Source organism: Poecilia formosa, unplaced genomic scaffold (assembly GCF_000485575.1).
Source record: "Poecilia formosa unplaced genomic scaffold, Poecilia_formosa-5.1.2 Scaffold35, whole genome shotgun sequence".
Classification (NCBI taxonomy): domain Eukaryota; kingdom Metazoa; phylum Chordata; class Actinopteri; order Cyprinodontiformes; family Poeciliidae; genus Poecilia; species Poecilia formosa.
In genome coordinates this window covers 2,146,887-2,160,500 of record NW_006799974.1, presented here as the reverse complement: position 1 = coordinate 2,160,500, position 13,614 = coordinate 2,146,887, and the positions used below count along the sequence as shown (strand labels likewise).

Sequence of the window (13,614 nt, the reverse complement as noted above, 5' to 3'; positions counted from 1 at the left end):
ATGAAAACCTGAGTTGTGTATTTGCACACCACAGTTTTTTTGTTTTTATTTGCAATATACATTTGTATAAATAAACAGGGCCGGGCAGAGACCACTAAAGGGGCAGGTGCTAAAAAAAAAGGGCACATCTAACCGCATTCTAGGACAGAATATTAACAGACACTCAGCTTTCATAGTTTAATAAACAATAACAAAATTGTGAGATATACAATCAAAACTAAAGAAAATCTCTATATAGAGCATACAACTATGCATATGTAAGATATTTTACTAGTAATTTCTTTCTGCAGGTCTATTTTGTTATAGGAAAGTACTGCTATATTTAGCAGGATATGTAAATCAGAGCTAGACCACCAGACATATTTTGTCTTTACAGAATTACATTTTTAAAAATATAAACAAGGGCACAATGCAACCTTTTAGTGGACTGCAATCTATTAAAAAGAGCTGCCTGTTTGCTACACTTGCAGTGGAGATGAAGATGGTCCATTCAGGAAAGCAGAGCTGCATCAAACTTTAAGGTGGAACTGCAGAAAAAAAAAAAAAAAAAAAAAAAGAAAAAATTTAATTGTTAATGCATGTCACCATGACAAAAGCCTACTGAGTATTGCTTAAAAAACTTTTCTCACATGAAGTCGTGGGCAGGGCCAAAATTGCAACAACAAAAGATTTCTGATGTGTGCAAATAAAAGTTTATGTTAGGCAAATAACTTTTTAAGTTCACGAAACAGGAGCCCAGTTCTGTCCTTGTCTTTTATTGAGCACCAGAAAGTCGAGAAACACCAGAAAGTCGGGAACCAGCAGCAAGTCGGGAGCCAGCAGGAAGTAGGGAACCAGCAGGAAGTAGGGAGCCAGCAGCGTGTCGAGAGCCAGCAGCGAGTCGGGAACCAGCAGCAAGTCGGGAACCTGCAGGAAGTTGGGAGCCAGCAGGAAGTAGGCAGCCAGCAGCGAGTCGGGAACCAGAAGCGAGTCGGGAACCAGAAGCGAGTCGGGAACCAGCAGCCAGTCAGGTATCATTAATGATACAGGGAAGAAGCTTTTTATTTATCTTGCTTTGCTAACAAAGTCGTTAGCTAGCAGCTAGCTAATTAGCACAACAACAGCCGAATGTCTGCATGATAAAAATACTGAATCGATAGATAAGAACAGTTTTTCCTCACTTGGCTGTCTCCTCCCGCTCAGTAGTTCTTCAGAGAAAGGCAGAGGCCTGTCAGTGTCTGTTGTATTTCATTACCTCTCTGCTTAAACCGCTACTCCGTGCTGAAGCAGAAACGATACAACGTTCAACGTGGTTTGCTGTCATCTGACAAGTAGCAAGTCTTATTCACCAAAAGCGTTTCTTTTTCTTTTCAATTCACCAAAAACTGTTCTGTGATCTGGAACTTTCACTACGTTGAGGTCCAGTTTGCTGCCTAATCTCACTGTGCGAAAGGCAACTGCGTCACGGGCAAAAGGTCAAAAGTAACAAGGTGACCGGGTTATTATGTTGTACAAAAAAACCTCCAACAAAATGCAAATAATTTTAGTACATGTTATGTGTCAGAAGAGGGCTTAGGAAATAATAATACAAAAAAAACCATTTGACCAAAAGGGCACTTGGGGACAAGGAGCAAAAGGGGCAGGTCCTCAAGCACCCCCAACTACCCCTCCCCCCCCAACCCTCTGCACGTGCCTGTAAATAAAAAGATGTGTGTTGTTCTTAGAATGAAATACCAAATAAAACACTGGGTTGTGAATACTTTTACCAGAGACTATGAAAGTTAATAACATGCAACTCACGTCAAGCTAACTGGAGCTCTGATTCAAGCTGTCATAAATACTTACAATGACAGTTTAAGCCAATTGGTCCCACCTCACAACCTCCCCACATAATCCTCTGTAGGCATAACTCCTCTCATACTTTCACTGTTAATGCTGTTCAAGAGTCATTTTACAAACAATGTGGATTTGGTTTTAAAAATTTTTAACTAGAAAAGTTTATTCTAAGTCTAATTATTCCTAACTAGGAATCAAAGAATTGAGTAATTCAGATCATTTTCACTCAAAACTGCACATCAGGCTGGAAATCAACTTGTTTTTATGTGAAACAATAATCAGATTGAGATCAGTTTTGTCACTTAGTTGAAGAAATTACTCAGGCTGAGGCTTTTGACAGCATAATAAAACATCAAGGTGAATAAATTTCACTTTATTGAGACTAACAGACAAAATCCCTGTAATCTTCAAACAATAACAAAGCATTTCCTGATTTTTCGGCCTCCATATTGATCAACCTGACAGGTTTCAGGTAAGGCTACTGTAGATATACACCAACAGACCCGCCCATTGTGATGTGTCCATCAGAACAAGTTTGCTGATCAGACACTGGCCTGCTTTCCAATTGGCCCCTGGGCTTAATAGGATCCTGGAGACTCTGATGGGGGATTACGGTTCCAAACTCTCCACTTAGCCCAGTCTCTTTCACCTCCCACCATGGCTGCAGCGGTTTAGGGGGGCGCTGCACCTGCACAGACCCAGCGGGGTGCCATCAAAAGACAACATCACATCACAAGGAAGAAATAGGTGGTTTCAGCTTGAAGGAAGGGGGGGAAGACGGCCTTGTGAAAAAAAATCTTTAGAAAAACCCTGTAAACTCTGGAAACGGATTATTATCTCTTTCATCCTTATTTCGTTTTCGTCGTTTTTCCTCTTTAACTTTCCTGCTGTGGTCTCCACACTGATTTGGATTACAAGGAATCTTTTCAGCACAACTTCTCCAACCGAGTGAAAGAATTTGGATTATCCTCTGAGGTCGACTGCGTCCTTCACCATCTCAAGGATCTACCTGCTTATCCGCTCCACCTGGAACAACTTAGATGAGCTCAACCTGCTTATAACTCACCAAGCAAAAGGCCTGCACCAACAACTGATCATTCCAGTTGCAAAGTTTGTACGACACTGAAACCACTTTCTCTCTCTCTTGTGAGCTGTCAGCTTTTCATCACATCTGGATAGACTCCTTATCTCACGTTTCTTCCTTGTCTTTGCGCTGATCGTTGCATGGTAGTAAGCCATGGCGCTGCTGAAGATGAAGTTCAGCCAGCAGAGGCGGGTGCGTCTGGCCCAGGGCCTCTGGCTGCTCTCCTGGCTGGCAGTGATGTGTGGGGCCTTCATCTTTTGTCTGGGGGTTTATCTCAAGATCGAGCTGCTTCGTAGAGACGAGGTAGAGCAACTCTTACACTCACACGAATGATGAACCACGCACTAGACGCCCAAGTGGTACTAAAGTTTAAAAACAACAAATCTGTCTATTTAGAGTCAGACAAATATGTGACTGTTTGCTCAGACATTTGCTTCGGAGCGCAGCAGTTTACTGAACCCGCTCCGCTGTCGCTTATCTGTCCTTTAAATGTAAACTTTGCTTAATCCTTCAACAACAAAACAGACAAAATACAAGTGTCAACATGGGCACTCATGCATATAAAGTCATGTTGGGTGCAGCATGCTGAGAAGCTTCTTTTAAACCTCAGCATTTCTCTTCCAGAATCATTACCATGCAGTGTGTATTGATTGCTGAGGTGGCCAGCAGGCGAAGGTTACAGCCTCTGGAAGAGTTGTGTATTTGTTCACGCCATCCAGTCACCGCACGTGATTGGCCACTATTGGATTTTAGAAAAGATGGAATCGTTGAAATCCAGACGACTACACAGGAAAGCAGCAAGGCATGAGCGAATGCCTTAGTATATCGATTGATCTCCACAAGGATAATCCAATAGATAAAGCCTCAGTGTGACTGGAGTTATGAAGCGTTTGAAAAATGGTATCAGGAAGGAATTACAAAAAATATTCTCTTTAAGTGGAGAAAAACATCAATAGGTTTTTTTTTTTTGCATTTTGCTCCACTTTATTGTTAAAAAGACTGATAATTAAAATTGGAACCAACACAATGGGTTTTAATTGTCATATTACAAGTGGTCAGAAGATAGCAATGCTCGCTTTGACAGAATACCTGTAAATTTAACAAACAACAAAAAAAGCAAGAAAAGTTGTTTCAACAGCCAGCACAGTATAACGTGGTTTTGTTTGTGTCATGAATCATTGGTAAAAATGTAAGCAGCATCATAGGATGTGTAATTGAGAAGTGACAAAAATTTGGGTTTATATCCAGCATTAGCTAGTTAATGAGTAGCGCTAATGCTAAGCTAATGCTAAGCTAATGCTAAACTTGCTAGTAAAACATTTAAATGCCACCTTTTCTTATATTTAATACTATTTCACTAAAGTTTTATGCCTTAATCAGTCACCTGCTGCGTTGGTGTGGGCAGCTCTCTGCAGTAACTGCTGCTGGCTTTGTGGGTAAACAGGCTGTGGTCTGGCAGGATAACTTCAGCAGAGCCAAGCATAAAAAAAATCCTAATTTTATGGGTTTTTTAAAAAAAGACTTGTCAAAAAACCTGCTGATGATCAAAATAATTATAATCATCTGAGGCTCGAAAAATGTTTAAGTTTTATCATTACATTTTAATAATTTGTTGGAATTTGATAAATTCATTTTTATATCTCTGTTGGTAAACATACATGAGATTTTCTCTAAAACAGTGTCTACATTCAACCGATAGTTTTTAATGTTACCTCAGCAAAGTCCCATTGAGATTAAAAACCTTTTCCTCAAGGTAGTCCTGGCCAAGAGGCAGCAAAGGTTTAATGAAACATTGCATTAAATTAAAATGTTTGCAAATTGTTTGACTAATTTTGGTTAAGCCAGAGGTGTTGAACTCCAGTGGGCTGCATGTTTTAGACGTATCCCTGCTCTAACTCAGCGCGTTCAAATGGCTGATTCAGCTCCTCAACATGTCACCTAGCTCAGCAGACGCCTGCTAATTAAACACTTATTTAATTCAGGTATGGTAAATCAATAATATCTAAGCAATATTTAAGACATGCAGGACACTGTCTCTTGAGGACTGACCTTGAGTAACCCTGGGTGAAGTGATTAAAATCTAATAGTTTGTTTAATTAGTGCAGATTAAAAAATAAAAAAAAAACTCAGCAAAATATCATCCAAAACTGAAAATTGATAGACAATCAATCAATCAATCAATCAATCAATCAATCAATCAATCAATCAATCAATCAATCAATCAATCAANAATCAATCAATCAATCAATCAATCAATCAATCAATCAATCAATCAATCAATCAATCAATCAATCAATCAATCAATCAATCAATCAATCAATCAAGGGATTATTTACCTAATGGATATGATGGTGTTTGAAGTACTGAGGAAACAATTGCATTATCAAATTCAGATAAGTGTGTTAAATCAAAGATCAACCAATCAATTAATCAGTCATATTTGTGCACAAAGAACTTTACAAACAAATACTTGACCACAGTGCTGTACAGCAAGTAAAACATGACAAAAATAAAAAAATAAATAAATAAAGGTAAAAACCTATGCAAAAGGAAAAAGGAAAATAGACACCATTAGAATATCTCACTTTGTCTTGAAGACCAAGAATCAAAGATTTAAAAAAATATATTGATTAAACCTGTCTTTTGTGGAGGCAGACTATTCCACAGTGTCAGGGCTGCCTCTGCAAAGCTCTTTCATCTCTGGATTTACAATAAACTTCAGCTGCTGTTAGAAGCATCTGATCTGCTGACCTGAAAGTAAAAGTTGGAAATTAAGCATGCAATATTTCAGAAAGGTCTTAAGAGTCTTAAAAACAAAAAAGAGAATATTACATTCAACCCTTTTGCACAGTCTTGCAGATCACAAATAAAGAAAAGAAGAAAAAAGTTAAACTACAATCAAAATGTATTTTCATCAACTATTTTAAAAGTTCAGCAATAACAGCAATAAAAATCCATCCCCTAAAATAATTCACAATAATAATGGTAATATGTCCAGGCTAGGCCCAGTAGGAATCTAAAACACATACTTAACTTAATTATATAATGAAAAATTTCATTTCTTAGAAAATGCTGACAATGCTAAGGCTACACATTGTTAACAGCAACATGTTAATAGCAACATTAAATTAAATTAAAATGTTTGCAATTATTTCCCTAAATAGTTTATTTCCCTCAAAAGTTAGCTATTATGCTCCCTTTAGCTAATATACTATTATTAGTTTTAATGCTAACATTAGCTAACATTGACATCCACATCATACAAGATGCTAACTTTAAGTATTTGGCTTACTTCTGCTAACATGCCAACATTAGCATCTTATGAAAAAGTAGCAGCTTTCTCTGATGGTTACGGATAGTTTGTTATAATTCAAATTAAAAAAGGTTGAAATTAACTGTGAAATCTGGTTTGGAATAGCAACATAAAATACAGTATTATAAATCCACTTAAAGTTAAAAGTCTAACAAATGTACAGATATAATGAACTTTGTATGTGTAATAAAGCACATCTATCAGATAAGAAAGTGAAAAGGGAGAGGAAGTTACAAAGTGACAGCTGCATTCTTTGACTCTTCTCTTGTTCTTGAGGTGATGGAGAACACAGAGATCCATGTAGTACCAAACCTCCTAATGATGGTCGGCCTGGCCTCCATTGGAGCCAACTGGGTTGCCAGTCGGGTGTGCCAGGACTCCCTGGATGCCAGCCGCTTCCCCCGCTGGAGGGTCCTTTTGCTGGGCTGGTATGCTGTGGCTGTGCTGCTGTGCTGCCTGCTCCTTGCTGTGGTCGTCCTCAGTTATGCCCTGCAGGGGAGGCTGGAAGAGTCGCTGAAGGTGAAAGTCACTAAAAAAAAAGAGTATTGATCCCGACAGATCAAGAGGGTGAATTACAGTGTGACAATGTGACCTCAATAGGTTAAAAGGGTTAGCTGATCTGAATACAAGATGAAGATGGAATAGCATAAAAGAACTGTGTGAAGAAAATGTGTGAAAAATATTGTTGTTTTTTTTTGACACATTTATGAATGAAAACACCTAAAATTGTTGGAAAAGAAACAGAAAACATTCAATGTTGCATCTATTGTAATGCAAATAAATTTGCATAAAATTTATTTGCCTGTAACAGGTTTTAAATTTTTAAAACCTGTTACATTTAAAGATAAAAAAGCAAAGCAAGATTTTGTTTTTAGCACAAAATACATCAGTGTTTGATATTTGTGACTCACTATCTGTCATGTTTTAGATGTGTTTCTGCTTAGCATAGCATCCTTCCTTTGTCTGAAGCCTGTTCATCATGCAGTCATCTAAGTTTTAGTAAAATAACTAAAACATGCAAGATAGAGAGGGTCCTGGTACTAGAACTACTGCATTATTTAATTCTCTAAAACATTTTGCAAACGGTATTCTTTGTTGTTAGGTGGGTCTGAGGAATGGCATCCGGTTCTACAAGGATACGGACGTCCCTGGCCGCTGCTTCCAAAAGGAGACCATTGATCGTCTGCAGATGGAGTTTCGCTGCTGTGGAAACAACAACTTCAAGGACTGGTTCGAGGTCCAGTGGGTCAGCAACCGATACCTGGATTTCACTTCCCAGGAAGTCAAGGAGTGAGTAAACAACAACAAATACACAAGTATGATATGAGACGAAGAGAAATGAGATCAAAAGCAGAGAATCTAAAATGATGTGGGGTGTAAGAGAGAGAATTGGGCCGCATAAATGACAGATGAGTGGACTTCACATCCAAAAAGGTCAAACTACATGTTAGAGAGAGAAAGAGAGGAAGCTTGATGTGCAGAGGAGATGAGGAGATGGTTTAAAAATAGACATGGCCTTTAGTTTTGAAAAGAGAGACAGAGAGGTTGAAGCATGAGAGGATTGGTTGGTCAAAGATTAAATAAGTGAAAGGCAATGAGTAAACAGAGGTTTTGACACGATGCCACTTGTATTGATTCACTAAGCTGAATCCCAGGCCCTTAACATTTTTTAAAAGGTTTTGTTCCTCCTGTCTCCTTTCTCTTTTAACCTTTATACTTCTTCATCGTTTTCATCTATTACCTGCAGTCGTATACGGAGTAACGTGGATGGCCGCTATCTGTTAGATGGCGTTCCTTTCAGCTGCTGCAACCCTGCCTCCCCTCGGCCTTGCCTGCAGAACCAGCTGACAGATAGCAGGGCCCACTACAACTATGAATACCAATCAGAGGAACTCAACCTGTACAGCCGTGGCTGCAGGCAGGCTTTAACCGACTACTACATGGGTTTGATGAACTCAACCGGACCTGGTGTGCTGTCAGTCATCTTAATTCAGGTGAGCAAAGGTGAAAAAATGTAGCTAGGAAGTAAATCAGTGAGACGGAGTAGTTTATTAGCAGATTGTGCATTTATCTTTCTATTTAAGTAGTCAATGTTGCACAGATATTTAAATAAAGAAAAATAGTCATGGTCCAACCACATGTTAAAAAAAATGCAAACAGTTTTATTATTGAAGATACAGAGTGAGCTTGGCTACAACTGTGTCACAGAAAATGGTAAAGGCATGTTAGCAAATCTCATTTTCTGCAATGCTAACATGTCCAAGTAAAGGACAAGAGGTTATTTGTGCGAAAAACTGTTTAGACTGGCTATGGTTAATTGTGTCCATGCTAAAATCTGGTAATCTTATCTAAGTTTGTGTCAGTATTGAAAAATGTCAGGTGGACAGTAGTCAATGTCAGGTGGACAGTAGCCAATGTCAGGTGGACAGTAGTCAATGTCAGGTGGACAGTAGCCAATGTCAGGTGGACAGTAGTCAATGTCAGGTGGACAGTAGCCAATGTCAGGTGGACAGTAGTCATTGTCAGGTGGACAGTAGTCAATGTCAGGTGGTTTGTAACCAGTGTCAGTGTAATCTATGTGGTCAGTGACTTATGTCAAGTGGTAATCAACCATGGTCCTCATGGCTACTCATGGCAGGAGCCAAACCTAAACAAAACACCCCTGGGTCTCTAAATCCGGAAGAAATAAAAGCAACGCCACAGTCCTTAGTGACAGCATCACAAAAAACCCCAGAATCTTATTTGCCTTTTTGTCTTCTGACTCACTGCCTCCCATGACAACTAAAACAAAGAAAAAACATCACAAACACACCAGCTACCCTGGTTCCATCAAACATGCGTTGTCATCTCTTTGTAAAGTCCCGGTATTGATGTCACATTCTATTCTCGAGCCCTAGAGGCTGAAACAGGAAGTCGATGCACAACCACACACTGCCCACAGCTGATCACACAATCCATACTTCTAAATGCAGAACCTGAGTGCTGCAGGTTTTCTTCGTCTTCTTCACACTGGGACAGATGGCTGTCGTGTTATAGAGGCATCAAGTCCAGCACAAGTTGTTTTTCTGGCTTTGCATCATGTTGCCTGCAGCTGACTGAAAAAGAGGAAAAGGAAGCGTGATATTAAATGTGATGAGCAACATTGTGTGTGAGTGTTGTTGTTTTTAATACAACTGGAGCCATGAAGAGCAAATAGACACATTATAAAAGTATTCACACCTCCTTTGCAATTTCAGCAAATTTTATTATGTTTTGTTGGGTTTTATGTGATAGAGCAGTACAAAGAAGAGTCCAACTGTAAATAATGGAACTTTGACAAATAAAAATCTGAATTTATGTTCAGCCCAATTTACTCTGATACTCCTAAATAAAATCCAGTGCAACGGGCACCTATTCAGTAAATAAAGTCTGTATGTGTTTGATTTCGCCTCACTATAAATTACAAAGGCCTAAGAAGCTTATCTGGAAACAATAGAGAGCAAAGAGTATAACGCAGACCAAATAACACACGAGTCAGGTCACGACTAAACATGTGAAGAAGTGTCAGCATCATGCTGTGGTAATGATTTCCTGCAGCAGGAATGAGGAAACTGGTTATGAAGATACCTGGAGCTAAATACTCACAATTCTGGAAGAAAACATGATACGCACAAAAAGCTTTAAGCTTGAGGCAGAGGTTTATCTTTGAATATAATAATGAGACTAACATGCAGACAAAATTACAATTAAACATATATTCATGTTTTCAATATAAAATTGCTGCTCATTGCAGTCCTTCCAGTCCGACTGAGCTTAAACTGTTTTGCAAAATGGTCAAACACTTTAGTCTCATGATGTAGAAATCTGGTAGAAATTTACTCCAAAACACTTTTTAGCTGTAATTTGTAACAAGAAGAATTTCAACACTTATAAATTAAGTCACAAAGGATGAAAAGAAATGTACATAGAAAAGATTTTCATTGGTAAAAATGTTGAAAATGACGTTATCTTTTCCTTGTACTTTAGAGCTATGCTCTACTTTGTGATGGTCTGTGGATTGAAGTGTGTAGTTGTAATTTTATGATGTAAATCAAGTTCAAGGGTTATGCAAACCATCTGACTATATTCTTCTTTCTCTTCAGCTGTCTGTGCTCCTGAGCATGCGCTACCTGCAGACAGCCGTGGAGGGAGCAATGGCTCTGGAGTCTCCAGAGGGTGAAAGTGAGGGTTACATTCTGGAGAAGGACGTGAAGGCAACCTACGCTGACGTCAAAGCCAAGGCTCTCGACCTCCTAAAGTTTGCCCAAGTCGATCCGGCTTCCGAAGCCGCAGGGCCTGAAGAGGGGGAGAAAGCAGATGAAGCCACGGAGAAGGCCGCCACGCCACCTCCGGCCAGCTAGAACAAAGAAAACAAAAAAGATATAAAAACGAGCTGAGGAGGATGGGAGGCAGAGTGGGCGTCTGTGTTTCATTTATTTATTTTCATTTTTGGTTGTGTGACTTGGATGGAAGCAGGTTGGGTTTTGAGACCGGTAGGCTTGATTTGTGCTCCATCTATGAAGCAGCCACAGCTCCCTTGAACATGACCAGAACAGGGCAACACAAAGAAAAAATAAATCTTCTCTGTGCAGGACTCCACGAACCATCAGAGAATCCGCTCACGAGGTTGTGTAGTACCTTTTGTTTCTTTTCCTTTTTCTAGAAGACATCCAAAATTTACTCAGGTGTAGCATAAACACAGAAAAAACATATCTGACATGTTTTGAATCAAATTTGGGAAAGTTAAACTCAGGAAGCTAAGTTTTATCCCATGTGCACTGTATTATTCATCTCTCCGCTGTAGAGTTTGTACTGAACTGCAATGAGATGCTTAGGCACTTGTTAAACTGACACATGAATATTAAATTAAAGGTAGAAGTTTCTAACTGCTTTGTAGTGTCTGCTTCCTTTTGTGCATGTAAAACAATCGAGGTGTTATGGGTTATCTCAGGGCAGCAAGCAGGGGCGGATTAAGAGTGTGTGATTATGCTGTATGTGTGAGTGTGATGGCCTACATGAAGCTGTCATCGCATCTATTCTGGCAGCCCTGAAACAATCTGATAATCCCAGTGCTGTTAATCCCAGAACTGCTGCATAAGCGATAACCAACAAGCCCCTCCAGCAGCACGCAAGAACGCTCACCTTCACACAGAGGCAGCTGGAGCACACCGATGAAATGTGCTGGCATGAAACAAGAAATGGGCTTTTTCATCTGCAAGGAACGGATCACAGTGATTTGTCCTATAGGTACAGGTTTACCCAATGTGAGCACGATCTTCTGAAATAAAATTTGTATCACAGAATAAGTTCAATGAATGTTTTCTTTTGGTTCCAAACAAGCACGTGAATGTCACTGTCTGTAGCTGCAAAAGGCAAGGTTCTGTAACGAGGAAACACAAATGGAGGCTAATTAAAAAAGTCAAGGTAAATAACTGATTTTAATGTCAAATATTAAAACATAATACTTACTTCCTAATAAAGTAAAGAGTAGAAGTTATTTACAGGGCTAGTCCAATAATAGCTACAAATACAAGCAAATATGTGAAATATAGTGAAATAATTACTTTTATGACAGTAAAGTTCATTTTTAAAAGTCAGCATGATCTGGTAATGATTAAATATGTTGAGTATTAAAGTTTAAATGGCTTCAAGAGTTATATTTTGCTTGAAACAAGAGGAATAAAATAATCATTGTTGCAGTTCACAGGTCAAACTGATTCAATTCAGAAATATGTCATTGAGTCAATTCAATACAGAACAATACAATCATAGATTAATTTTTTGCCTTTCATTTGATGCATAATAATAAATTTCATTAATGTAATGAAATTTAGTTCATAATTCCTGATAAAGTTATTCTATCATTTGCTCCTTCTAAGCAAGCATGTGGCAACAGTGGAAATAATGACTTTCTTTTAACAGAAAAAAAGTAATTCAGGCTCAGTATGTGCAGGTATATAACAAACAAATGTTGACATGTGACAAGGAGATAAATTAATTAATCTTATTTTGATATGAGACACTGTTCCAATTAACAATGAATCAAGAACAACACAGAATGCCTTCTGTCATTATTTTATTGAAGGGTCAAAGAAAATAATGGCCATTGAGATTCTCAATGTGAGAATGAAGGAAAAATACATACACTGCTCTGTTTATCCACCAGCCCTCCCCGCTTGGGGAATTTCCCAGCAGCCTCGTGCAAAAATAAAGAAGATGCAGTTTATTTCACATCTCCGGCACAGCAGCTGTGTGACCCTGGACGGTTCAAAATGAGTTCAGGAAGAGAAAACCAACCTCTCAGAAATATCTTTTCATATGTGTTTGACGTAAGAAGCCATGATCTGTCATAACACGTGACAGAACAGATGTGCTTTACATGCGTGAGAAAACCAGCGTACACCATGAATCAGCTGCTCTGTTAGTATCTTCCTCTAGGAGAGAAACATTGATAAACACGGATGAGTGCAGAGCTAATACTGCAATATTTTTAACAAACTGATTACATTTTCTTTCGGAGTAGTCAAACAGCATAACTCAAAAAGTTGATCAGAAATTGTCTTGCAAGACAAGATTATTTGTTTACACTGTCAAATCTCAACTCAAAATCAAGAGCATGAAGAAGCAAAAAGTGTTTCTTACCATCAAAGTCTACATTTATGTTAGCATTTGGAGTGCCTTCATGCATGGCAAAAATCAGAAAATCTGAAAATGGGTTTGAAAATTAAAGGCCTGGTTGGTGATACAAAACTACAAACAGAAAGTTTTTAAATTTACAATTTGAATAATTAAAACTAAGAAATTAGTGAAGTACACTCTTTATTTTCCGAGGAAAGAGCCCACTGACTTTGTTGATGAGCTTTGTTAATCAGCTCATTAACAAAGCTGATGCTATCATAACAAATACCTTGGAAAGGTTTGAGTCAGTCCATTTCCTCTCCTTTGTGACATCATGCAGAGATAGGGAGTTATTTCTCCAGCAGACTTTAACAAATGTGCTGTGAAATAAAAGTTGCATAACCGCATGAGATATGAAGGATCTTATAGTGACTCTTGTACACTAATTCCACTGCCCTAAACAGTTTATTACAGAAATATTTACAGCTGAAACCAGATATTTAAATATATTGCATGAAAAGATGCATCACTTTGTTTTTGTTTCTTAACAATCTAACATTTGATCAGACTACAACACTCTCACTTTGGGTCATTTAGAATTAATAAAATAACTTCTGATGACAAAATAACAAACAGAACATTTTTTTATTATTTGAAGGTAACTTCTTTCATCAGTATTTGACAAAATCTATCTATCTATCTATCTATCTATCTATCTATCTATCTATCTATCTATCTATCTATCTATCTATCTATCTTTCTTTCT

At 38.3% G+C, this 13,614-nt stretch overlaps 1 protein-coding gene across 1 annotated transcript; it reads left to right on the top strand.

The window, feature by feature from the left end:
• Positions 1 to 2,440: 2,440 nt before the first annotated feature.
• rom1b (retinal outer segment membrane protein 1b) lies at positions 2,441 to 11,120 on the top strand. The gene is made up of 6 exons (XM_016670554.1): positions 2,441 to 2,925; positions 3,032 to 3,202; positions 6,489 to 6,731; positions 7,315 to 7,502; positions 7,960 to 8,206; positions 10,334 to 11,120. Exons 2-6 carry the CDS (start codon positions 3,053 to 3,055, stop codon positions 10,589 to 10,591), a joined length of 1,086 nt encoding a protein of 361 aa, XP_016526040.1. The 5' UTR covers positions 2,441 to 2,925; positions 3,032 to 3,052; the 3' UTR covers positions 10,592 to 11,120.
• The last annotated feature ends 2,494 nt before the right edge of the window (positions 11,121 to 13,614 follow it).

What these genes read in the sequence shown, in the direction of transcription:
- rom1b (XM_016670554.1), top strand. Translation starts at nt 3,053, where the DNA reads ATGGCGCTGCTGAAGATGAAGTTCAGCCAGCAGAGGCGGGTGCGTCTG. An exon ending in GGCTGGAAGAGTCGCTGAAG is followed by an intron (nt 6,732 to 7,314) that starts GTGAAAGTCACT and finishes CTTTGTTGTTAG; the next exon opens with GTGGGTCTGAGGAATGGCAT. An exon ending in ACTTCCCAGGAAGTCAAGGA is followed by an intron (nt 7,503 to 7,959) that starts GTGAGTAAACAA and finishes TATTACCTGCAG; the next exon opens with TCGTATACGGAGTAACGTGG.